This window comes from Hirundo rustica, chromosome 5, assembly GCF_015227805.2.
Source record: "Hirundo rustica isolate bHirRus1 chromosome 5, bHirRus1.pri.v3, whole genome shotgun sequence".
Taxonomy (NCBI): domain Eukaryota; kingdom Metazoa; phylum Chordata; class Aves; order Passeriformes; family Hirundinidae; genus Hirundo; species Hirundo rustica.
The window spans coordinates 46,870,881-46,897,035 of NC_053454.1; the positions used below are offsets into that span (position 1 = coordinate 46,870,881).

General features: G+C 38.5%; 1 protein-coding gene across 3 annotated transcripts; it reads right to left on the bottom strand.

The window, feature by feature from the left end:
* Positions 1-8,177: 8,177 nt before the first annotated feature.
* On the bottom strand, positions 8,178-25,147 carry AADAT (aminoadipate aminotransferase). 3 transcript variants are annotated; one of them, XM_040064470.2, is made up of 14 exons: positions 25,092-25,147; positions 24,001-24,069; positions 22,150-22,238; positions 20,959-21,091; positions 20,204-20,278; positions 18,697-18,906; positions 18,122-18,187; positions 16,872-16,954; positions 15,544-15,640; positions 14,664-14,725; positions 12,354-12,418; positions 11,763-11,869; positions 11,068-11,169; positions 8,178-9,925 (listed from the first exon to the last, which is right to left on the bottom strand). In XM_040064470.2, exons 3-14 carry the CDS (start codon positions 22,182-22,184, stop codon positions 9,884-9,886), a joined length of 1,077 nt encoding a protein of 358 aa, XP_039920404.1. In that variant the 5' UTR covers positions 22,185-22,238; positions 24,001-24,069; positions 25,092-25,147; the 3' UTR covers positions 8,178-9,883. The 3 variants fall into 3 exon arrangements, 2 of the variants coding, with proteins under 2 accessions (XP_039920404.1, XP_039920403.1); XM_040064469.2 differs by having other exon boundaries at positions 22,150-22,318; positions 25,092-25,140; XR_005700863.2 differs by lacking the exon at positions 11,763-11,869 and having other exon boundaries at positions 22,150-22,318; positions 25,092-25,140.
* Positions 25,148-26,155: the final 1,008 nt, after the last annotated feature.

The following is a 26,155-nucleotide window of genomic DNA, read 5'->3' on the forward strand; positions in this document are numbered from 1 at the left end:
CCTTTGTTTTCAATAAACCTGATACATTGCTCACAAATCAATTGGCAAAAAACATCCGATCTGTTTCTGCTGTAGAAAAACTGCAGTAGATGCTAGTGTTCTGCCCCATGTTTTGGAACCTTTCCCATAAACCATTTAATTATGTTTTCTCTTTCCATGATTGCCTTCACTCTTATCTCAATCATTTTTCCTGGCTGCTTCACCTGTCTGTATAAACCAGAGAGCGAAGTGGCGTAATCCTTGGGCTGGAAACAGAGATATGTGCTGATAAAGGACCACTTATTTTGTAAATATTGAACCTGGGTCCTGAAATGCATGCTGGTTAAAACCCCATACTGTTAGATATTAACAGATGATACTTACCATCTGAGCTTAGCACTGAAAATCAGACAAAGACAAGAATAAAGAAAAAAGGTGGCAGCTGCTTGTAAATTCACTTGAAAAACCCCTGGGATAAGGTGGTCCTTCAAGTAGGTCAGCGTGTAACTTCAGTGAATAATAAAGGCAATAAATACATGTGTATTGAAGACATAGCTGTTTCAGTAATTGACTCATTACTGCCTCAAATCAAAGCAAACCAAACTTGGTTTGATACTATCTGGTGGAAAAAATAAAATATTATTTTGCTGATAAGACTGAGTGGAGAAATAGGGCTCTAGAATACAATGTAAGTCCAAGTGCCTTCTCCTGAAAAACATTATCAAATGTGTGTGAACACCCAGGGCAGTTCATATTCAGCAGCACTATGCCATGTTTATTGTTATTTTGAATTTTATGTAGTTATGCTGGTTTTGGCACTGTAAAATCAAACTTTTATGTAACAATACAAAACCATCACCTACCTACATGCTTCAGGAAGCCTCTTTTCATGTATGAAAAGGTTGGAATAATGGTACCTAAGCAAGAAAGATCATTATAACTGCTTAATAATTTGAGTGCTGTGTTCTCAGTTAGTGATCTTGTCTACAGTTTGAGAGGCAGGTCAGCAGTTCCGCAGGCTAAGCTCTACATAAATATTATCACTGGAGACTTGCTAAAATATTTTATCTTTCCACTTCTTCAATGGAGTGGTAAATGACACTCTAGTTTGAGACCACTCATTGCTCTCTAGCCTGTTTTTTCTTTTCATATGAACACACCAAGGTTCTACATATTCATGCTCTTTTAACACAGCCATGTGGACCATATTCTTAATGTTGATGAGACTTAACATAAAAAGCTTTTCTCCTTTAAAATTTTCCTTTGCCAGCAAGGTATTGTTTCCACGTTTTCTGCTTTTGACAGCACTGTAACTCTGCTGCTGTCTAATCTCCTGCGAGAAAGTGAAGCTGGAATATGTGTAAAGGAAGAGCACATTGGTACTCATCTGTGTGAAAGGGCCAAGATACTCTCTGAGATCTGCATTCATAGAACTGTGCTGATAATCAGAATGTTGAGGTAAGCTAAAAGGCCCAAATTTATTTTTAATAAATCTCAGCTAAGTAGAAAAGTGATCTCTTTAGGCCTGCTGTGATAAGGTACCCTTAGTTGCAAAGATGACAGGATGAGTATATGAGCTTAGCAATGCGACTAGAATACAGTTGTACCATGAGAAGGATATTAGAGAGTGCTAAGAACCACAGCTGTCTGCACACTCTGGAGTTATTTCCTTGTCAATATGCTGGAGCAGTGCTTATCTAGGAGGAAAAATAGCAGATGTATCAGGCCCTCAGCTTCCACTAACAGAAATATTGGTGCTTAAGGCCTGAAGGGAAAAACAATGTTATAAATGAGTTGTATTAACACCAAACCTACTATTATCTGCTGTCATTAGTGAAGAAAAAAAAATTGCATGAATTTCTAAAAAATTCCACTAGGCTGCCACTAACACACATGTCCAGCAGGAGATCCAGCATGACGTGAAACAACAAGAATGTAAGGTCATGAAAAGAACTTTAAAAGATGAGATTCTTCACACAGAGATTTGGTAACTAAAATAAAGTCCTCTGTACTGAAGTGAGTCACTGGCTACAGAAGGAAAAAGGAAGCTTAGTAACACAATTCATCTGACCCAATTTTAAACCTCAGCTAGAGAAAAGATTAACTGTATCAACCTATGTGAATAATTCAGATGAAGATATGTACATTGTGGGCTTCATAAATTGACATTTTTGTAGATGAGTTCCCAGAGCCACATCTAGTAAATAAGCCAGTTTAAAAAGTTTGTAAATATTAATAACCCTTCATAATTACTGTTATGAGGGGCAATATACTGATGGGTTTTCCCCATTTCCTGCCCTATACTTCAAATAGAATTGAAATGAAAACGCAGGACCAGTTCTTGCAATAGCTCCAGTCTGGGAGATGTTTTTAGGAAATGCTTATGAAGGGATCTACAAATGACAGGCACTGTGATTCAGCGACAACTCGGATGCTTTGCCATAGTAAGACTTTTAAGGCAAATGCCAATTCAAAGTGAGTCTGCTTAAGCATGTGAGAACCACCGTGGCAGGTTAGAAAGCATGTAGAATGCAGCTGCCTCATTTAGCACAGGATCACCTAAATGCATGTCACAGTTTCTGTATCCAGAGCAGTGCGGTACAGGAGGCTGGGGCAGTGTGGGAGCCTGGGTCAGCAGGTTGTCCTCCCAGGCCTCTGTCTCCTTACTGGAGAGAGATGGGACAATTGCCTTGACTGCAGCTAGAGTGACCCAGAGCAGTGAAGCCTCCTGATCCAGATGCTCCTCTCTTTCTCCTCAGAGTGACTGGAGACATAATCCTCCTGGCATGGAAGTGATACAAGGGCTACTAGTTTAGATTCTTAAAGACGGGATGTATACTCATCTTCTCTCTCTTCTTCTCCTCCCCCAAATACTGGGAAATTCAGAAAAGGATTTCTACCTCTTTGAATCATAAAAGATGAAATGGGCACTACTCCTCTTTGCATCCATGAAAAAGATAATCTCACTTGAATTTGCATTCTTTGTCACATTCTACTATGTAATTTGATGATGTAAGTACCTGGAAATGTCAATAGCATCATTGTATAACAAAGCCCTTTACAAAGGATGTTAGCTATCTTTATTACCATGGGGATACAGAGACTAAAGGGACTCATTTGAAGTTAGTCAGAAAGGAGCAGGAAATCCAGGTAAAAACCCTTTTAGAATCCTCTGCCTGTATGGTGACACCGTCAGGATTTTTTTCTCTTTGGTACATAACCAACATGTTGTTCCAATGCAGCTGCTCAGTACATCTGTATTCAACTGCAGTTACAACGGGGAAATGAGATATTGTATACAGACTCTGCATGAGAATGTAGCCACTGCCTTGAGCTGAGCACAAGTCTGGAAAGACGATGTGACCTTAAGAAAAGCTTAGCAGTAAACTGACTCAGTGCCTACGCATGAATTGCGGATTGCTCTGTAGCTTGGCCCTAGATTTCAATTCTCACTGTCACTCACTTCCTACACAATAATATGTCTTAGCCAAACAGTCCTTGCTAAATCAGAGACAAGCTAACATAAACAGCTGTAAACATAAACATCTGTATTGTCATATTAGTTAAGACAAATTTTCTTTTGTCCAGTGTAATGTGTGTGTCAATGGCCAAAGCAAGAACATAAAAAATGGGAAACTATTTAGTGATCCCTTGATATCCTTTCATGTTCAGGCAATCATTGGATTAGCAAATCCTGGTATGGACCGCACAGATCATTGTGTTCAAAAGTCTTTTATGGTCATGTTCCAAATCATTGTGTTTAATCCCTTTTTCAGATCCATTTATATATTTGGCCTGCACAAAATCCTGTGTAATGTTAAGGTGTGAGAGCAAGGCTTTGTTTTGGGTTTCAGTTTTTGGCAGGGGCAAAAGATTTGTGTAGCTCATTTATCACAGCATATTGTATTTTCTGTGGTCTGGGAAGCTGCTACTTGAAGCAAGCTGTGACAGCTATTGAATGCCTAGTTTGGAGGAAAAGATGTTAGGAAAGCTATTAGAAGAATTCTGTTATAGCCTGGGGAACAAACAGAGTAAGCCAAAATTTTTATGAGATTCTTCAAAGTGCCAGTAGTTACATAGTGATATATGGTTGTTTTAGCCTGGTGTTTATCACCCTTAATACACAATATGATACAAATTTTAGAGAAGTAAAATATTTTTGTCCCTTGATGAAGAAGGCCATTTCACAGTGAGAAAGTGGTTCAAACTGTGAATGAGTACTAGAACCATCTCTAGCAGAGCAAGTCTCAACAATTTGTGTCTGGCTCTGGGGAAGATTTCTATTTGTCTTTTGTCACTAGACTTTTCTTACATGTTTAGTCCTCTCCTTTCCTCCTCTGCTATTGAACTTAGCTCCAGTGCTATCCTTCTTATTTCTGTTGTCCTAAGCATCACTGATATTTTATTTTAAAGTGTGAAAGAAAGGTCAATGCACACTATTAATTGGTCTGTAAATATATTTTCCACTCTTATTAGACCTTAGATGCAATGTGTAGGTGTATGTGTAGTCCCAGCATTGCAACATTTCATTCAAGAAACTTACAAGAATGTGGCGAAGATTTCCTCTTGCCCTTATAATTTTGCATCATGAAACTTTTTATATGGGATTTATCAAAACCATGTAATGATCTTGAAAATTTTAGTTCTGTTTTAAAAACTAACTTGGTCATTCAAGAGTCTAATATATATTAAAAAAAAAAAAATCAGTAGGCCTTCACATCTCTAAATACTTTACCCACTCCGAAAATCACTTTGACTTTTAGAAAGAGTGAGGGGATTGTATGAACTTTTTAGCCAATCCCACCTTCATGGGGCACCTTTGGTAGTACAGATAAGGAACTCCAAATTAATTTCCTGAATGCCACTTTTACAAAGTAGCCCAAGACCTGAATTACCAGGATTCAAAACAAGGTGGATTCAATGGCCTTTTAACATAAAATGCTCCTGACATAAGATGTCTATGCTGTTTCTGATAATATATAATCATAAAAGGTTAAAATGTGATTTCCTTATTTTAGACACCAGACAGCAAAGAGTGTTTGCCAACACAGAAAATATTTCCAATGGTGTCTCTCCTATCCACTGTTTTATCTACTTTACAAAACCTTCCTGTCTTAAAGGGAAATATCTTTGCCCTGATTAGGGTAGATTTTGAGGAGATTTATGGAAAATCTTTTGAAAACTCATTAATTAGGAGTGCAGCTCCAAACTTTTGAAATATATCCTTTTTATCCCTTACTTTTGGCTTTAGGGAAATAGCTGCATTAAAATGAGTGCCATGATGGAGAGAATATCATGTAATGAAGGGCTCTTTAATCCAACCCATTATTCTGGTGGGTCTTCCTTCATTTCAAGTCTTAAAACCAAGATAGGATATCCTTCTCAGAGGTAATGAAAATGCATGGCCTTTCTGATAAAGCTGATGATGATTTCCTTTGGCTTTGAAACTCATGAGTCCCTGTGATTCTTGTTCACAGTAAACACCACTTGCCAGCATGACTGTTATCCACAGGGTTTGAACCATCTGTGCATGTTGCTTTCTAAAATTCCTCTCTTCACATCTATTATGTGAGAATGAATCTAACATCTATGGCTTATCACAGACTTGCTAGGGTAATAAGCAAGAATAGCTAAATAATAGTAATAAAAAAGACACAAATGGGGAACATTATGCCAATTAGGAGGCAGAAAGAAATAACACATTTATTCATTTGGTATAACTGATGTTACTTGAAGATATAGGCAATATTATATTCCAGATAGTTACCCTTCTGAGTTACATCTCCCTAAAGTTATGCTGGTCTCCTAAAGCGATGCTGGCTGCTTTAAATGAAACAGTGTTTGGGTGAGACTTAGCACCAGCTAGAGATTAGTTATTGATGGGATTATGTATCATGTGACCTACAGCAAATGCAGACAATAACGTCATAGCATATCTGTAAAGGATAAAAAAAGATGTGGTGGCAAATGTAAGAAAATAATTGGCTTTCATGACTGAAAAATTATGTCAACTGGGGCCTTTGTGGATTAGAAACATGCTTAAAAAGAATTGAATGAAGAAATACAGAAAAAAATCTAGAGATGCAGAAGTGTGAGTTAATACAGTATCTGTAAAAATCAAGGCTGTCCTTTATAAGTTTGGGTTTGTGATAAAGTATCTTCTTTCTTAGGCACGACTAAAAAACTTTTAGTTGTTTGCTTTCATGTAAGTGGGTTCCCTAAAATGTTTACAATTTACCTGGCTAGTCTTGTACTAAGACAGTAACTCTTGTCAGTCTTCCTCACAGATACAGAAACTAGCTTATTTTCTTACTAAGTAACATCTTCCAAGTTCTTGAAAGTGTGGAGAAAATATGATTTCATGTAATCCACAAAGAAAACTGAAGTGGTCTTTCCATCCCGCTGCTTTATTAGTAGTTCTTGTGGAGAGGTGGGCAATCAGAGAGTATATTAAATTATACCTTCCATATAAGGCAATAAAATAATTTGATATTGTAAAATAATTTGATATTGTAAAAAGAACTTTATCTACTTCTGTTAATGCTTGATTTTTTTGATGAATATGCAAAAAAGTATCTTAAGTTCTTTATTAGCCAAATGTAGAAAAAGGTGGAAGTTCTGTGTACATCAAGGAACAGAAATACTTTCATGTTAATTTTTTCCAGACCCCATCACAGCATAACGTGACTTGTTATGTCAACCCAGATCTGATATATTACAAATTGAAAATAAAAAGAAAATATAATTCTGAAGGTATTCTCCACATTCTGTACAGCTATGGGGAATCTTCTAGCTGTAGCCAGATTAGTTAACATGTTTCTGGGAGATTAATTCTAGAAAAGAATCAGGAAGACCCTTATTCTTCTCCCCTTGTGACTTCTGTGCTTTGCAGGTTGCACAATAGTTTCCATAATCATTAGGAGAAAAGTGAGGTACAGTGTGGTATTCCCAGGAACAGTATTAGAAGAATGAAAATGCATGTTTCTTAGGTTTTTTATTCAGAGTGATTACAGTTCAAACACTGCCGCTGTTCTATTCCCGTATAACATTGTCTAGAGTGGGCTGCTCCAAACCTGTTATTAAACAATGAAGAACGCAGGAGAGATTGAGACAAGCAAAGCACAGATCAATAGGGTTTTTTACATATTTGCCTCAGTGAGTCACAGTCCAGATTGCAAAGGCAGGACAGAAAGAACTGCGGATCCATAGGTCACAAGATTGTAAAATACAAGTAGAATTGAAATACAAGCAGATTTTTTTAAAATGCAAAGAGAATTTTGAAGTGTCCAGAGGTTGCCCAGAATTTCTAGGTGGTCTTCATCTGCCAAAAGCATGAAAATGCAGTGGAACCAGAGTGCAGGTACAAGAGAGTGGGCAGCTAAATGCTCACTCTGAAGTAAGATCCAGGCTGCGGGCAGCTGCCGGTGCCAGGCAGCTCTGGCTCTCCAGCACTGCAGCCACCTCCACCTCAACTACCCCCACCGGGCAGCACTGGGGGCTGCGCTCACCACACTGAGCCCTTCCCTTCCTCTGTGTCCTCTTTTCCCCAGTGCCAGATTGTGCCACTTGCATCGGATGCCTTAAACCCAGCTATGAATGAGAGGTTATTTGCTCGTGGGTGGGAGGGAAACCCAAAACTTTTATTTGATGTGTTGTTTCTTCCAGTGTGAACATGTTGCCCACGCTTTTCCTTTTGTCTCAAGTGGCTCCCTCTGTGAACATTTACTAACAGTGAAAGCTCTCTCCCAGGAGACCAGAAAATGTGCATTAAGAAGTTCAGGGAAACAGCATGTGCATATAGGATTTCACCGCCATTGTTCAATTTGCATTGTTCAGAATATTAATTTAATTACAGATGCTTCACCACAGTTGGGGAAAAAAACCCCTCTCTCTAAATTAAATTAGCTGATAGCAAAACCAGGTAATGTGGAGCAAATGGAATTGCATTTTGCTTACATTCAACCAAATTAACATTTAGATCTCTGAAAATTAAGGTGTTTTGTTTAACACATCATGAATTTACGACTTACTTAATAGTGGTATTTTGATTATGTTTATCTAATTCAGGTTTGGATGAATGACAATACGACAAAAATATTTGACAATGACAATAGCATTAATCTGAGAACTAAAATCAGTCTTAAATTATGTTTACATTTATTCTTCGATAAAAATATTACTTTAATTAAATAGACACATCAATTTATTGTATAAAATAATTTTTGCAATTGATCCCAAGATAAAAATTGCCTGATAGCAGCATTCGAGTTATCATAATTTCTACACATGCTTATGAAAGTGAGTTGAGATGTAAATACTTCCTGTTGAGTGGCACTGCACAGGAGGCACTGCTAGTTCGGATTCCCCATTAGCATCATCAAACCGTGTAAAATGGGACAAGTTTGTCTTCAAAGACAATGTTGGCACCCTGAGAGCAGATTTGGGACTGCAGGTTAAAAATTGGATTTACCTAAAAGCTGCAGTAATCTGGGAACCGAGCAAAGGATTGATCTTAGATATGCTGCTCAAGATGCCATGGATGTGTGACTAAATTGCAAGGCTTGAGACAGACGTGAAAAGTGATGCTGGGCTGGAGGCACTGGAATGATCCTGCCAATGGGAGGGATGCTGGGAAAGGCATACATCTGTGCTAGTTCGTTGTGACACAAGCTATCTATAACTAGGGGGAAAAGAGGGAATGAAAATTATTGTAAGTATTAAAATCATGCCTGTTGTGAAGCTTCCAATGAGGCAAGGTTGTGCCTGGCCCTTATTTGCTTGGGTTGCCTGGGCTGCTGAATGGCTAACTAGATGCTTGAACAATGTTTTATTTTGAAATTCGGAACAGTTGTACATAAAGAAACAGCAATCTGATATTGGTGGAAAACCATAGCGCTTTCATCCAAACAGTAAATAAAACTGAAGTCACTAATCCAAACGGGAAGCCTCGGAGAATCAGGTCAGCTGTAGCTTTCTGAAAGTTTTGTACCTGTTGCTGAGTGTCAAATGTTTGGGATGACAATAACCAAGGGATAAGAGACTGAAACATTTCTTTATTTTTTCATTTTGTTTGCATCTGGCAGTGTCAGGGTAGTGTCTATTCCACCATGCCCCCTGTTCAGTTCCTTACCCTCTCCATTCAAAATCACATCCGATTGATGTGTTTTTAACATCCACATGCCTTGGCAAACCAGAGATTTTCTAACACAGGTACAGAGTAATTATTCACAGACTGAACTAAAAACCGGCAACCAGAATACCTTTTTCAAATTAGAGAATGAGATGCAATGCCCTTGTAAATTGCAAGGGACCTCCGTTTATTTGTAATCATAGTCTCATTTTGCTGGATCAGTTTCAATTTTTTTAACATGCTTACATGAGTTTTATCTGAAACTTCAGTAAAATTAAATGCTGATCCTCAAATCATTAAAACCAGATGCCATACAGTAGGACAAGAATGCAAGTGACACATGAGACAATTCCAACGCAAGATTTTGGAGGAATGTATCAATAGAGATTAACAGTGAGAAATAATAGTGGCTAAGACCACCTCAAGTGCAAATTTCTATGTAAATTATTTATGTTTCCCAACTCAAATGGAAAATAAAATCAGAACAAAAATAAATTCAAAACTAACAAAACCATGGATTTTACAGGAAATACAACATTTTGGTTTTGAGTATTTTAAATGTTTCTGAATTGCATAAATTTAGTAATGCAATGTCAAAAAAAAATGAGGCCAATTGTTTTTCATTTTCTGTCTTTTTTTTTTCTTTAGCTGAAAAGATCTAAGGAAATATCCACTGTATTGTACTTGCTTATAAAGTATTCTGATGAAATACAAATGTTCATAAATATTTTCTGGAGATGATTTTTATTACTGCAAGAGCTCTATTTAGCTTTTTCACAAAGATTCTTTTATAAGGTCAGCCAGTCTCTTGAAGGCCTGCAATGACAAATATGGTTGACATTTATATTTCAGCATCACATGAATAGGGAACACATCAAACCTGTAAAGCTACTAAAAATGCCCTAACCATATAGAATCAATATTTTATAATGCAAAGTTCTGCTGATATTCTCTCCTTTCCTTTTATAAAATCATGTATGAGCTTTGACTGCACAAAGCTTCCAATTCTCTGATAGAAAATAAAAGGCAGAGATTTCTGAAAGAGAAAAATGCATATATTGATGTTCAAAGGTTATTTGGAGTTCAGAGGTAACTTCTAACAAACTAGTGATCCCACAAAGACTATCTCTTTTAACTTACTATTACAGCCTGGAGGCTCCAAAAGTGAAAAAAAGGAAGAACAGTTGAGTGGGGAAGCATATAAAAATATAGCTTGACTGTCAATAGTACAGTTATGAATCACTTTACCAAAGAAAAAGGAAAAAACCAGAAGAAATACAGAAGAACTAAGTATTACAAACCTTCACAACTGCATGAAAGTACAGCTACAAATACTGAACGGTTTCAAGCACCCCAACCAAATCAGTATTAAATCTGCACAAATAAATGTCTCATCTTTTCTCCCACTGATTTTATACATAGAGCCCAATAACATCAAAAATGCTCCTAAAACACATAAAAGATTAGTTCCCAAGTAATAAAATAAAGCCTCTATGTAAATTGTATGAAAGAAAGAAAATATTCTTTCTTACAAAGAATTGCCAACACACACACAAAACAACACAGGTAATTCAATGTCAGAATCTCGGGAATGCAAAGTTTGAAAGATACATGACGCCTGCTAATGCTTAAGCAAACAGCAGGTCTTACTACTTACCCCAGCTTCAGTAAGCATTTATAAATAATGTCTGGGAGGTTTATGTGTGAAACACTGTATGTGTGAGATACACAGAAAAATTCTAAGTGGTCCTAAAAATCTGGTATCTTGCAGGTCATTTGGATGAGTACCTTGCTTAATTAAGGAACAGCTAATACTGCTGCAGAAGTACTGCTTAATCACCTACAGACTAAAACTTCTAAAATTCAAGAAAAAATATACGGAGAAGGATGAAAAAATAAGGAGCATTACTGTGTGAGAAACCGTCTTGATAAGAATGTAGAAAAAAAGAAAATCTCACCAGATCCATCTGGGCAGGAGAGGGCAGAGAGAAAGAGGCTCTGACATAAGAACTAGGCTCTGAACTATCAATATTGAACGCTCCTCCAGGAACCAGTAATACCTACAAAAATTGATTAACCACACAGTTATTGCCAATCCTACATTTTTGAAACATTATGTTAAATTTAATTTGAGAAAGCTCAATGCTTACACACTTGTATTCTTTTTTTTCAAAATGAGGGGACAAAAATATGCTACCTGTAACCAGACTTTTCATAATAAAACCAAAGGGTCTTAGGTTTTGGTTACCAGATCTCATTTATATCATCACCTGGGATGGAGCTTACTCAATACACAGTGCTGGGTCTTATAAACTGGAGAAATGAAAACAAACTTAATTTCTCTCATTAAAAAAATTTGGTCAACAGCCATCATATTATATATATATACACACATATATCATATACAATGACATATTGTACCATATGTTATATTGTTTCAATTTACGTAAACAGATAAAATATCAACATCTGAATAGAGTCATGAAAATATTTTGTTAATCAATAACTATGCCACAGTGCCTGACTTGCAGACTTATTGATGATGCACAGCAAGCTCCCCTGCTTTGTTATGTGCACATGTGGATAGATACTGATATTTTCTCCCTCCCTTTTTAAATTTTAAGATCATAAGTCATTAAATCATGTGTCGTACTTCTTTCTTCAAAGCCTTTTCCATTATCAGCTGCTGTGTATCAGAAATACCCTTAATTTTGATCCATAAGAACATGCCAGCAGCAGGAGGGTACCATTCTGCCAAGTCTGGAGAAAGAGAGAGAGAAAATGGAATCAAGGAAGAAACTTATGCTCTACTTTTAATGGATACATCATAGATTCAGTGATGTTTTGGTTTGCTGATGCAAACATTATTATCACTACTGCTATAGTGATTTTTTTATCTTCTTTTAAATTAAAGTCACTATTACAGAGATTTTTTTAAAGACAGATTTTAAACATCAAAAGTACAAGAACATAATGAACTGAAATATAGGCTCTTTGTAAAATTGCTTTAAATAGTATGTGGTGAGCTTTTTTTCATCACCATCTAGCTCCCTGTCCTACCAGAAAACATAAAAACTCAGCAATAGAGAATTTTTCTTAAGCTTAATATTTAATGCAATTGATTTGCTTATACAGCTTATCTGTCACTTCAGTCAAGAGACAAACTTAAGTGATTTTTCTTCAGCACAAAGATGATAAATAGCTAGCAAAAAAATTTAAGTGATTATCTCTGTTGCACTCTGACCTTTTAACCACTTGTCAGCAGCAGTGAGCATTGCATCCCGCTGGATTCTGTAGAAGTCCACCACTCTGAAAGCAAATAATCAATTGAAAGTCATGAACTTGTATCATTTCAGATTCTACTTGTTTCTGAAGGCAGAAAACAACTCAAGTGCACATTTAGTAGAAATACAAGCTCATCCTCGGTGGGCACAACACAGTATACTGTGTGTATAAAACTTTGTATATATACCTATGAAGTCTTTACTGCTTCACTGCATCTCCAACAAAGTACTGATCAACCAGACACAGGAAGTCCTATGTGGCAGCTTCTTCAGCTTAATATTTATCATAGAAACCTTTTATATATTACATCCATTCTGTCTATTATAGCAGCAGATACAAGTCCTGTTAACAGTATTCACCGCACAAAGCACACACACTGAAGAAAATTAGGGACTTAAACAGATGCAAAAGCACAGACTTAATATTTGTGCATTTGGGTTGAATTTGTGTAACAGGTACACATGGAAATGACCTTTGATAAGGTAAAAAGCAAATCACATGATAAACCTGTCACAAGTATTTAACAGCTTCCCCTTTTCTAAACTTTTGAACCTATCTCCTTTATACTTTAAGTAGAACTTTTAAATAATTTAATCCTACTGGGAAAAATGACCCTAATCCAGGTTTCACCATGGACCATGTGCAGTGGCTTTTGTTGACATAAAATGACACAGCTGTGCAGTGGAAGACACAAGAGAAATTTCTGATACTGAGTTCATAATTCAAATGCAAATGTGTTCCCATATCTTGAGAAAACATCCTTAGTAATTTGCATAATTTACATAATTTTACATTTGAATATTTAAAAATTCTCTCTGAACCAATAGCTCTGATTTCTGGATGTATTTTGTTACATCTGATAGACAAACACCAATACCTCCAGAGACTTAAACAGTTTGGGGGCTTGGCTATATCTATTGATACATTCTATATGAAAAAGTAAATCTCCTTTGTGCAGTTTTTATCAAAATTGCAAATTCTCTTACAGTTTTTATCTGTTACCATTTTAATTGCATGTTGAAATCATGATTAGTAAGATGAAACTTCCCCAAAAACGTAGCTGCTCAAAAAAACCCAGACAATCTTCTACTCCAAAACCTGATCTAACAAGTCACCCTCGTGCAAATGAAATCAGCTGGAAGAGATAGCTGTCAGCTGTGGGACCTCATCAGTAAGGTTATAAAGCATTGCAGCTGCCCCACTGCAGCCTTCTTTTTATTAGTTTAAGTGGAAGGATGGCCTTTGGGCTTGAACAAAGCTGCCTTTTGACCAAAAAGAAAGAGGTAAGTGAAGAGATGCATTTGGGATTTATTTTTTGGGAACTACTGAAAGTTGAGCTAAAGTACAGTCCAAGTTTCTCTGTGAGACTTATCTTTATGTTCCTAAATCGTAAAACAAAGCAATGCTAAGGTTGGTGTGTCTGCTTTGGTTTTTTTTCCAACATTGCTGCTTACAGCATGAATATCAAGGGGATACAAGTCGCTGTTACAGTGAGATGTAACAACTTTTTGCATGTTTTGCTCATGTTGCTGTTACAGGCCTTTGCAGAGTGTAGCACACTCCTACTGAAGTGAGAAACTTGGGGCTATAACGGTATCTAAGTAGAGTATATAAAATGAGGCACTGACAGTCAAGAGAAGCTATGCTCCTCCTGCATGCTAAATGAAAGCTAAGTGTGTGTCAGTCAGTACATGAGAAATGCTGTGTGAGTAAGACGGAGCCCAGTGCTCTCTAAGAGTGAGAGGCAATGTTCAGGTGATGTTTAGTGTGTGTAGATGAACCTCACTGTCTTTCCATCAGTATCCACAATCAGGAGATCAATGATAGCAAGATTGTGAATTCCTGCTTAGTGAGGCAAGAGCTCCCTTTATAAAGGCTATGCTGACTCTTTCTCAATGGGCTCTGTGCTCAGAGATCTCAGCTTTTGCTATAGACCTTAACACTTTAGCAGCGATCAAAACTTTATTCACTGACTTGAAGCTTTCAGAATCCTCTCAAGTTCCCTTCAGGTGGGAGCTCCATGATATGTGTGCTAGTGGACTGGTGGATTGTCTGCCTGGAGTGGTAGGTGATGTTCCCTGACCTGCCTGTCTGCAACATCACACTGTGTCTCTTCAGGGCCCTTGTGTCAACCCAACAGTCTTGGTGATCTGTCTCGCCTACTTGGCCTAATACCAGTGCACCTCCTCTGACTTGTTCACTACAAAGAATGTTTGATGTCGGTAACAAGTAGCAGAATGACGGGATGGGATTCACGACATAACCCTACCTGTCTACATGCTCCAAGAAGCCCTTTTGTCCCCATTGTTGAAGCAGCTGTGATATCATAATCTAAAGAAATAAAACACATCATCAATACCGTGTTTTAAACAGGACTGTTCTACAATCATAAGAAGATCCATAGCCAGATGCATTATTTAACATTGCCCGGACATGAAATTGCATGAGGTATCTCTTGGAGCCCTTTATAAACAGAGGTGCCAAGGTCATTACAGTCCATGTTACTGGTATCTCTAAGGATCATGGCAGTATTTGGAAGCTGGGCTGGGGGGAGGGAAAACTGGATGAAGATCTAAATATGATAACTGAGGAGAAAGAGGAAGGCAATGTATATTGCTTTACCTTCCTGTGCACATTGGTCTCTCTGCTTTAATAGTGCCTCTATGACAAACTAATGGAGCTGGAAGATGGAAGCTGTATTTAGATGTGTTAATTCTCCTTTCCTTATTACTAACCATAAATGGGATGTAATCATCAGCTTGCTTTGAAATATCTTTGTGGGCTGCTAGTAGTGTTTTAATTAAAAAGTAGAATAAAAAATAATAAATGAGGGTTTCTTCTGTGCTGTGCTTTACATTGAGGTTTTTCAAATGAACCTACCAGGAAGAGATAAAGTATTTCAAATCTTGATTCTTGAAATCTGAGGATTAAGGGATATCAGCTGTACTATCCATGCACTGAGACAACTCTCTAGCTCTGGTTCTGAGTTCTGTGGTGATCTCTCTTCCTTTGGCAGAATCGACAATGAATGTGCATAAACAAAACTGCAGAGCAACTGTGAAAGTACAAAGCTGTTTGCTTGTGGTTTCTTATAACTTTGAATATGTTGTCTTCTCTAAATACAATTCATTTGGTGGCTTGGTACTTGCCTGTGTGAAAGTGCTGGTGTGCATTGTTGACACCTGAATGTGTAGAACAACTCTGTCGATGAGAGGCTTGGGACCCGTCAGAAAACCTATTCTTAAACTGGAAACCAAACAAACAAAAGGTTACTCCAGAAATGCAATATGCTAGTGCTTTGTCCGAGTTATATAGGAAAATGTGCAGCCATTTCATCGATAGTGTAAGGATCTCTTATGCACTCAGATTTATCGATATCTTCGTACTGCTGTCAGGTTAATCAATTTAGAAGCTGAGTTTCAAAGTTGTGAAATAAAAACATTTAAGAGTTTTTAGTGCTTATGCTAGCTTCTTAGTTATGAGGCTTCAGGACAAAATCTGTTTGGAAGATGTTCTCTGCAACCATAAAGATTACATGAATCAAAGGGAAGGAAAGATAGGTTTTCCCGTAGTGGAAGATCATGAGCGCTCAGGCTTTATGACAAACAGATAAGTGGCAAATGGCTTTAGTCTTTTACTCCCTTTCGGTACTGCAGAAGGAATGGAATTTAGATTAGTAAACTAGATGGTTACTTTTGCTTCAGTTCTTATCACCCATCTTTACAGATTGGGCTGAAGTTTTTATTTGAAGAAAAATGGAACTAGTAAACTCATGTGTCTTTGGAAAAGATAATACCACGCCATGCCATTTTGTGGTGTCACTTCTGAAAATCTTCACACTTGGCATTACATTGTCTCCTCACTTTCTCTAGAATGTGTTATAATCCACTGGCCACCAATGCAGAATTCACATTAATTCTTTATAACTATTAAGTTAACAGACAAAAGCAAGCTAAAAATCAAATACATTGACTTGAGTGAAATTAATACCAGCCAAATTAGTTTTTTTCTGGCAGGTGGAAACAATCTGAAAGAACTGGAAGGCTAGATATCAGTACGACCCTGTGACCAGTTTGTGAAGAATGTTTCTTTTCTGTATTACAAGTTCAGGGAGCTTGCAGGAATAGTAAAAGATAGATAAAAAGGGAAATGGGAAAAAGAAGAGAGAAAAGCTCCTGGGAGTTCCAGGAACAGAGCTGGAATCCAGCATCTGTCTTTCTGCCTGGATGGTGCCTGCAAAAATGGGCTGCCTGTGAGGGAGAGGCTTAACTGTCTGCATCAGAAGAGAAACAGAACCTGGACTAAAATGACTGCCAAGAGTTGACATGAAAAGTGCAAAAAGCTGTTGATTCAGAAGTTCATCCCAGAAGTGCATAGTTATGAAATGAGAAAGCACTATGGCATGTCTCATCACTTCATATCAAGTCTTGTGTCTTAACTGGATGGGCAATGCTAAGTGGTCTACAGCCAGCCTTACCCAGATGAGAGAATTTTAGAGAAAGAGTCGGTCCTGATAACTCGGCCATCCACATCCATTGAGAGGAAAGTTGGAGCCCATGGCTTGGAATAAAAAAGAAAAAATAAAATTCAAGTTGCTAGTAAAGATTATAATGAAACTATCTTCTTTACTATGAAGACACAATTCATTTCTCAAATATGTATTCGAAGAAAAACATGGCAGTAACTTGCTGACAAGTGATTATTTAGCCTAGCTTTCTGAGATGTGATTACAATAATCTGTAAAGGTCTTCAAGAAACCAACTTTGCTATTTTTTGATGATTGCTTAGCCCACTGTTCGATATACAAGTGTTCAGTTTAAGTATTGGTATGATGTCATAAGAAGGAGAGAGAAATAATGATTTTTCTGCCAAAATTTCTTGTGGAGTAAAGAGGTACTGCAATTTCTAAAATGAAGCCTTGTACCATTTTTGCTACATAATATAGCATTTTGCTATATTAAAACATGAAATCAGAAGAGATGACCAATTTGCGAAGATCTGAGTCCAGCATACTTTTTCCTTATAAAGAATTTTGTTTTTACACCTTCTCCCCTACCTTTTCTTACAAAGCTTCACAATACTATTCAATGAGTAAGTGAAGCCATTTTATTGCCTACTTCCATAAAAATGTATTTCAAAAGAGAAAATGCTGACCTTTATCTTCTACTGATGTTTTACTGCTTTGTAAGTCCTGTTTTGATTTCTGAGGTTAGGTACTTTTAAATACTGAGTAACTGTAGTGTCAGGTGTGAAATTTGCAGAAAATTCACATGAAGAAGGGAAGCTGCCTATACAGTACCACTATCTGCAGTACCTGGGAGAACTCCCAGATTCTCTAAAAGGCAAAGGGATAAAAATGGGGTATAGCAGATGCAGAATAGGCAGTCTTCTGCTGAATGAAAGAATAGACAGGGAGAAAGGAACATTAAGAGGCTGCAAATTTCAAGTGCTGCTTCAGTGACGTACTTGCTTTGCTCCACAGTCTTTGTCATTCTCTGATTACTGAAAAATTCTATCTTGTATGAGGCTTGAGAAATTTGAACCACTAATTAACAGGATATAAAATACTACAAGGGAGAAAATGACTGAAAGGCCCACAACTGCCTTGGTAGGACATGAAGAACAGGCATGCAGGAAGGTCTAGGACTTGAACCTTAGTCCTCTCCTGAAACCTGAGTTTCTCTCCAGAAAATAAGGTGTTACTAAGGATTATGAAAGACAATTTACCTTTTCAAATTGAAGAAAGTAGTAAGGATCATCTTCTATTATGAGAAAATCATATTTTCTTGCAAGCTAAATAAATTAATTAAAAGTGACAAAAGGAATAAAAGTTAGACACTGCAAATTCAGTCAGGTATTTTTTTTTAACCAGCATCATATTATAATTTTATTGATTGGTCATTCATTATATAGAAGCTACCACGATGAGAAGCCTTCAAGTGCCCAATTTAGATATCAAAAATTATAAGAGTAATCATGGTGGTACGCAGACCCTAGTATGCAACTGAAGCTCTATTCCATGTGGCATTCAAAGTGTGCAGGCAACGTGCAGTAAATCCAGTTAGAAGCTCATGGCAAAGGTATCAGCTGCCAATGGGCTACCATTGAAAAAGAGTTTACCTAAGGCATAGTGTACCTCTGAAGAGCTGTTGTGAATGAGATTCTGCTAGAAACAAGTTTTAAGAGGAATGTCTACTGGACCAATAATGGGCCCAAATACCACACATGGGATACTTCAACTGAAACAAGGCTGGTATTTATCTATTTCCACCCACAAGGTTCACAAGATCACAGCTCCATACCTGGTAAATCTCCTTTTTGCGCTCTGTGGTCAGCGAGTTGCCAGTTGGGTTGCATCCATTTGGAATAGTGTACAGGAATTTGGGGAGGTTATTGCTACAATTTTTTACATCCTTTGGGCTCCAAGCAGACAGAATTTCTTTTAAAGCTTTTGGAATAATGCCATGTTGGTCACTAGGAATATTAATTATATTACAGCCCAAGGGTCTCAGCTGTTGATAGAAGGAACAAAAATGTCATAATTGTGTAATTCAAAGGCCTTCCTTTTTGTCATTGGCACTGTAAAGTTTCATCAATACAAAATCTTTCTTTTTGATTTTATAGATATCTCAAGCTCCATGAGTCAAATAAAAGTTTGCCTAAATTTGCTGTAAGGCTTGTCCAACTCACCACATTACTTTTTATTTGTCCTACAAAGCCAGCTCAGGAGAAATGGGTAACTCTGATGTTCAATTGCTGCTCTGCTCTAGAAAATCAGATTTGGTCTTTCAGTCAGAAGGGGAGTTTGTAAATCTGAACTGTTCTCTCAGGACTTCTCGTGCTCTCACCACAGACAGTTAAGGTCACCAGCACCTTTGTTTCCTCCTGACAATTTACATTCTACTTTGGTGGAAATGTCAGAGCTTGAAGCTACTCTTCACTGACAAAGGGCAAAGAATCTGTTTTCAATAGATATATTCAGCAGTACAAAGGAGAATGGAATGATGCTACTGCAGTGACATGTTGACAGCAGTATGAAAAAATATAGGTAAAATACCAATGAAAAAGCTTGCTTTCTCTCCTCTGTGGAATTTCAATTTGTACCATGTAGTGCTCTGCATTTTTAAGTAAAACTGCAAGCTGCTCTATTGTCAAAATACATCCCTAAAAAAGTACAGCTGATTAGACTATATATTCAAATTTAGGACAGCAAGCAATAACAACTTATTTTTATGCAAGGGGGGACAACTGAATTTGTAGTGTATTTATTCTAGCTCTACATGGAGCTCTTATGCATTTTGAGTTGACATTTAATTTTATACTGATTAAACTACTTCTCAGAAGTAAATTTTGCTGATTTTTGTGTAGTTGTCACTATTTCATATCTTCATACTCATATATGGGTGTTTCAAGTCGATTCAAATATTATACGATTTATAGTTATTGTATGCTCTGATCATGAAATACTTCAGGTAAACATGCTGACGTGTTAACACACCCACTTGTTATAAATTTAATTTAACTAAACTAGGTCCTGATGGCTTTCTTTCCAGCCACATTTGTTATCTTAGCCCTTGAATGAACTAGTGTTTGGAAGAGGAACTTCAAATAGTGGTCACAGGACTTTTATTAAAAACTTTCTATCAGTTAATATTTATAAACTTAACTGGTTGGACAATAAAATCTTGAGTCTTAGGTATGTTTTTATGGCAAATACAGACAATGTTTATGAGAGCGCAGATCAGGCACTAAACTGCTGTTTAGTTCAACTGTAACATTCACAATGTTTTGTAGCTAAGGAATACTTACAGCTGCTAGTGTCCCAGAGTATGTGGGTGCATCCAAAAGAATGTTGTCTCCAGGATTAATGAGCATTTCAAACACCTGCAAAAGAAAAGATTGTTTTAAAGATTGTTCTGGTTTTGTACCTGTGCTTCATACTTTTGACTTCTTAGTGAGATTAAAAATCTTGATTAGATACTAGTAAGTCCCAAACCATGTAATTATCCTGTCTGTAAGAAAGGCAAAGAATGGATGAAAAATCTGCTCTAGAATCAAATTAAGATGCGTTACCAACTTGACACAGAAAGACAGTACTCTGAAGCACCCTTTCTACTGTATAAATTATAGAAAGAATCAACTAAACAGCAGTGAGAGTGGACTGGAAAGGGTAATTATTTCAGGAAGTAAAAACCCCAAAAAATCAGGAAGTAAAAAAAAGAAGAAACATATTTGGAATAGTGTTATGGTAAAGCATCTATGCACTTATGGTACTCCTTGGGTAATGTGAAATGTTACCTTACAGCATATTTTCTACACAGGCTCTTTGGTTACCTGAACTTTCATGTAGTCCTGACAGTCTAGAATGTCACTCCAGTTTTATTTCATTTCCTTTATCTTGTACATGAACCTAGCGTAATTCATATCTATGGAGAAAAAGCACATGAAACTGTACCCTGCATAAAGTTAGAGAGGGCACTTAATGCTGAATATAGCTGAGCTGATGGAAGAATGAACATCTCTATGAATGAAGTGCTTCTAACATAGGAATCTTTTGGTCTTACTTTACACAAGCCTTCCTGGCTGCCGGTTGTCACACACACTTCCATCTGTCCTTGCTCAGGACTGTACTTGGCTGTAGGGGGATCATGTAAATTCAGCTGGAAATCTTTTAGCCAAGACAACAGCTCTGGAATCCTGAAACATGAATAAGAAGGCATATCTAAGACCTTATATAGGCCAAATCTTGCCTGTACCTCTAAATCCCTGCCAATCTAGCATGCAGTCCTGAGTTTGATTTCAACTGTCCCACCGGTACACTTAAACGCAATTGCTATGACTGCTTTTTCAAAATAAGAAAATGAGATGGCCATATCTGTATGCTCCATACACCAAATTATCATATTGAAATCTGGGCAGAAATTATTTGTCAAGGATGAAACAGGGTGATGGCTGAACAATACCCACTCCTAAAAATGATCATTCAGTACTCGAATGTGGCAGTGTGACAAAGGTCTTAATGCTGCTTGTAATCTGCTGCAGATTACAAGAATTTTTATAATGCATTTTCCAAAAAATGTCTTAAGATCTTGTAGCATGTTCACAAATGGCTAGGTTAATTTAAATATTAAGAAAAGTCTTAACTGATGCCCCACGTGTCTCTTTAGGTACCCCAGTATTTTTGCAAACCTCTTCTCACCTGACTCAGTGCTGTCTGCTGTGTAGTTTACATGAGCACCAAGGTAATGTAATGATATGCAATTTTTGTACCAAAAATGACAATTCTATAAATATCTCCACTCAACTACCACAAGCTCTATATATACTGACTTTAGTATATGGTGCCAAATGAAAATAAATACTCGAAAACATAGAAACTATGTGTCTTAATGCAGTTGTAGTATCTTCTAAATAATATCTGATTTGGGAGTCTGGATTCTCAAATACTAACAGGAAATGCTCTGGCTTGCAAATTACTAGGATTAGGGTTTTAAGTGATTTAAGTGATTTTTTTTTTTTCTTTTTACATAACTTGTTGTGAAATTTTCCACTTGAACTCAAATGTAAATAGTGAGGCAAACTGGGAAAAAAAACAAAAAAGCAAACAAAAAACATGGGTTTTGGGAAGAACCTGTTTTTTGAGAAAAGGGCTTTATGAACAGGTTTTAAAAACACAGGTGACTTAATGCAATAAGAAAGGATATGATGATTGTTAGCTTCTGGTATCTTGAAGTGTAAACAGCTGTGACAGATACCCTGCTGAGGCTGAGTACTGGAGAGCTCTCTTCATCAGATCTTCCCCAATCTCAATAGGAGTTCCATGTCCAATGTCAACAGTTGCCCTCTTAAAAGGAAAAAGATTAGGATTTGGTGCCCCTCCAGCCAGAGAGATGAGAGATGGAGGAGATTTCTGCATTAATTCAGCTAGAGTAAAAGGAAAACACCTTGGTTACAATCTGATTGTTACAATGGTGATCATATAATTTAATCAATATTTAATAATCACCCAGAGAATTTGTTCTATTTTTCAACTTACTTTTTAATTATCATGAATTCAAAACGATAACTCTTCTTAAACTTACCTTTCTGCTTGTATTAAATGGGTGTTTGGGGGGCCCAGGGAGGGAGATAGTATAAGGACAGACTTAAAATCATTTTAAGTTAAAACAACAAAAAAATAATTTTAAGTTAAAAATGCTATTTGTAATTTATCTTGAAACAATCTGGACAGTTCTACTGTTACAGAGACTGTCATGACTGTCTTTTGAGCTTCAAGACTTTAAAATCTTAATGATCTTCTGCTTAGACTGACTTGAAATTAATGGCTTTGTTTTTTGTCCTGTTTTTCATTCAGTATCCCTTCAGCTGATCTTGCAGCTATGCTGACAGATGATTATAACTTTTCTATAATGTAATGGAAATGTTTCTGGCAGCCCAGTTTTAGAGTCAAAGGCACTGTGTAAGTCATTTGCTAGGAAGAAAATCTTAATTCCTGCTTTTAAGTCAAGTTTCACAATCATTCAGATCCAGTCTATGCAGCACAGACCAGACCTTAATCCAGCAAGGGCACTTGATCGCATTAAATCCAAGAACTCACAGTATGGCATTCATGCTGGCTTGACAGTTTTACATCAGATATGAGAGGTCAGATGACACCAGATCTGGCTGAAAAGCAGCCTGTTATCAAGTTTATTTTCCAGCACTTATTAGCAGACGTGAACACAAGGAGTTAATTCCTAACAGGTATTTCACCAGTTTGTGTTATGCCTGTGACTTTTGGTCTGGTAAAGAGAGGTTTACTTTGTCATCAAAACTGCAGGCTCAGTATGTCTTTCTACAGGAACTGTGCTACTTTAATACCTTTGTTATGATGCATATTAATGTATCATTTGAAAAAGAGGCTGCCTAGAGTGAATTACTTGACTTAGCTGTACCTGTATGAAGCATTTTAAGTGGAAAAGGCCAGCCCCTTACCAAGAGGGGAAAATGACCCCTGAGGGTGTAACTAGTGATGTATGTCTCATGCTTGGGTTCTGTCAGGTCTCTGTGGGTTTCAACTGAGTAAACAAGTAGGCAGTTAAGCTCTTCCATCTGTCACGTGGAAGACAATGTAATGTGGTAGCCTAAAGATAGGGTAATGTGGAAAAGCAAGTGTAGTAATACCGAGGTGGTAAGTGTGCTGAGGCACTTAAGGACATGAACAGTATACAGGAAAATGAAGTGGAAAGAAACATGCTGCGACTCAATTTCAAGTCATTAGCAATTGCTTGTTCCTGGATACACGGCATAAACTCAGTTGCAAACTGTGCCTAAAGCCAGGGTTCAGAGACAGTAGCAGAGACTTTTCAGACACTTGTTAAAGGGATAATACTAATTCATCTGTCTGGATGGGTTTCTGAAATGGTTCAAGTCTATTCACATTATTTTGCTTCATACCTGCTCAGCATCTCTGCTTGACAAAAGTCAAGTTATCTGGTCTTGCTTTGTCAGTTGAGAGCATGGTTTTCTTTCAAACCTTTTCAGGTCTTAAGCCATGATACCCCAGCACAGACCAGAACATAGAATGATACTTTCAGAGGAACTGGGAAGAAGGGACGTGTACTCACTCAGCAGTCTTATTGGAGATGCTTTTCTTGCTGCACTCACAGTAGTGATGAACCTAGAGTAATTCATATCTATGGGGAAAGAGTAATTAGTTGGACATGAAGCTAGAAAAGGGAATAAGAACTGCAGTGTGCTTTTAGTATGTACATCTCCCACAAGTAATGCTTTTGATCTGGGTAATTTGTGGTGTGCCAGTGAGCAGGAAAAAAAGCCCCTTTCCCCTCCCTTTACTGTCAGCTCTGGAGTTTTAAAGGCCAATTACAAATCTGAAGATTAGTTGGATCTTCAACAGCCATCAGCTCTTTTTTTATTTAATGAGAATCCAGTTTTATTTAGCTGTAGTAAGCATTACATTTGAAGTGCTTTTAGGATTGCAAGCCATCATTATAAGTCACAACACTTGTCAAGTTAGAGTTTTGTGGTGTTTGGTTTTTTTGTTTTGTTTTTTTTTTTTTTTTTTTTTTTTTTTATTTGTTTTGTTTTTTTTTTTTTTTTTTGGTTTTTTTTTTTTTTTTTTTTTTTTTTTGAAAGGATAATTAAGCACATCTTTCAAACATATCTGATGAGTGTTTTCCTCCTTTTCCCTGGTGGCCATAGAGATTAAGTGGCTAGAGATTAAGCTCACTAGAGATAGTGAGCTACAGTCCGGCAGGAAGTCGGACGGCCCGGAAAGGTTACAAGCAGGCACCTCCTTCCAAGGGAAAGAAAGCACAGAAATGAAATGGAAGGGCAAAGTGCAACCACACTTTGTTGCCGGCAGCGTGTGCCGGCAGCTACTAGAAACGAGCTACCGAGCCGGGCCGCTTTGAAGAAAAAAAACATCTCGTGCTTTCTAAAAATACCGCCGCGAACTTCGCTTCCCCTGCAGCCCGGCACAGGCGCGGTGCCGGCTGTGCACAGGGGCGGGCTGGGGCTGCGTTTCAAGGGACAGCGGAGCACCGCTGCGCCCTCCCCGAGGCGATTCCGAGACACCCCCCCCGCTGCCCACCCCCAGCTCCCCCGGAGGGGGCACGGAGCCCTCGGGGCCATCCCGAGCTCGCCACCGGAGCCGTCCCGCCGTCCGGAGGGCTCGGTGGCGGCTGCGGGCACCTACCGGCGGAGGGCACCGAGCCTGCGGCCGGGCAGGGCGGGCGGCGGCGGCCCCGCGGTGGGCGTGTGCGGGGCCCTGGCCGGCGCTGCCGCCTGCGCGCTGCGGCCGGCCCGGCAGCGAGCCGCGGCGCGGGCCCGAAAGAGATCCCGTGCGGGTCCGTGCGAAAGCTCGAAAACGAGCGGGTTCCTCGGCGGTTCCGTCCGTGTAGTGCCGGCGAAGCGAGGGCCGGAGCCCGGTGGTGCGGGGACAGGCGGGGGCAGCCGGGCAGGGGGCAGCGCCGGGGACTGGGCAGCCCCGGGTGAGGCCGGGACCCGCCCGGCGGCGGCGGGGCGATTTGCAGGGACCTCCAAGATGATCTAGTGCCGACCCTCCTGCCACGGGCAGGGTCACCTTCCCCTACACCGCGTTGCTCAGAGGTCCGTGCAGCTTGGCATTGAACACTTTCAGGGTTGGAGCATCCGCAACTTCTCTTGGAAACCTGCGGCACTGCCTCATCACCGTCACAGTTAATATTTTCTTCCCTGTTGTCCAATCTAAACCTACTCTTCCTCAATTTGAAGCCATTCCCGCTTGGCACTTGTAAAAAGTCCCTCTCCAGAACTCTAGCAGCCCCGCTTTGGGTAGTGGAAGATGCTCTATGGTCTCCCTGGAGTCTTCAGGTGAACAACCCCAATAATTTCAGACTGTTTTCATAGAAGAGGTGCTCCAGCCTTCACGGCCCTCCTCTGCACTTGCTCCAACAGGTCAATATCTTTCCTGTGCTGGGAGCACTCTGGATGAGAGGTCTCATAAGAGTGGAGTAGGAGGGCAGAATCACCTCCTTCGTAATGGTAATGGTCACACTTCAATCAACTTTAAGACGTTTCCGCTGGAGGTTTTGCTCATAAAAGGAAGCAAAGTTTGAAGTTTGACACCCATAAGTAATTTTTTTCTGCACAGATGTGTTGTCTCGGTGGAAGTGGTGTGTCATGTCCCTCCTTGTTGGGTGTCACATGCTGTTGCTTGTGCAACACGTGTAACTGTGTTGTAACTGCCGCTGCTTAGAAAGGGGCACAGACACTGTCATT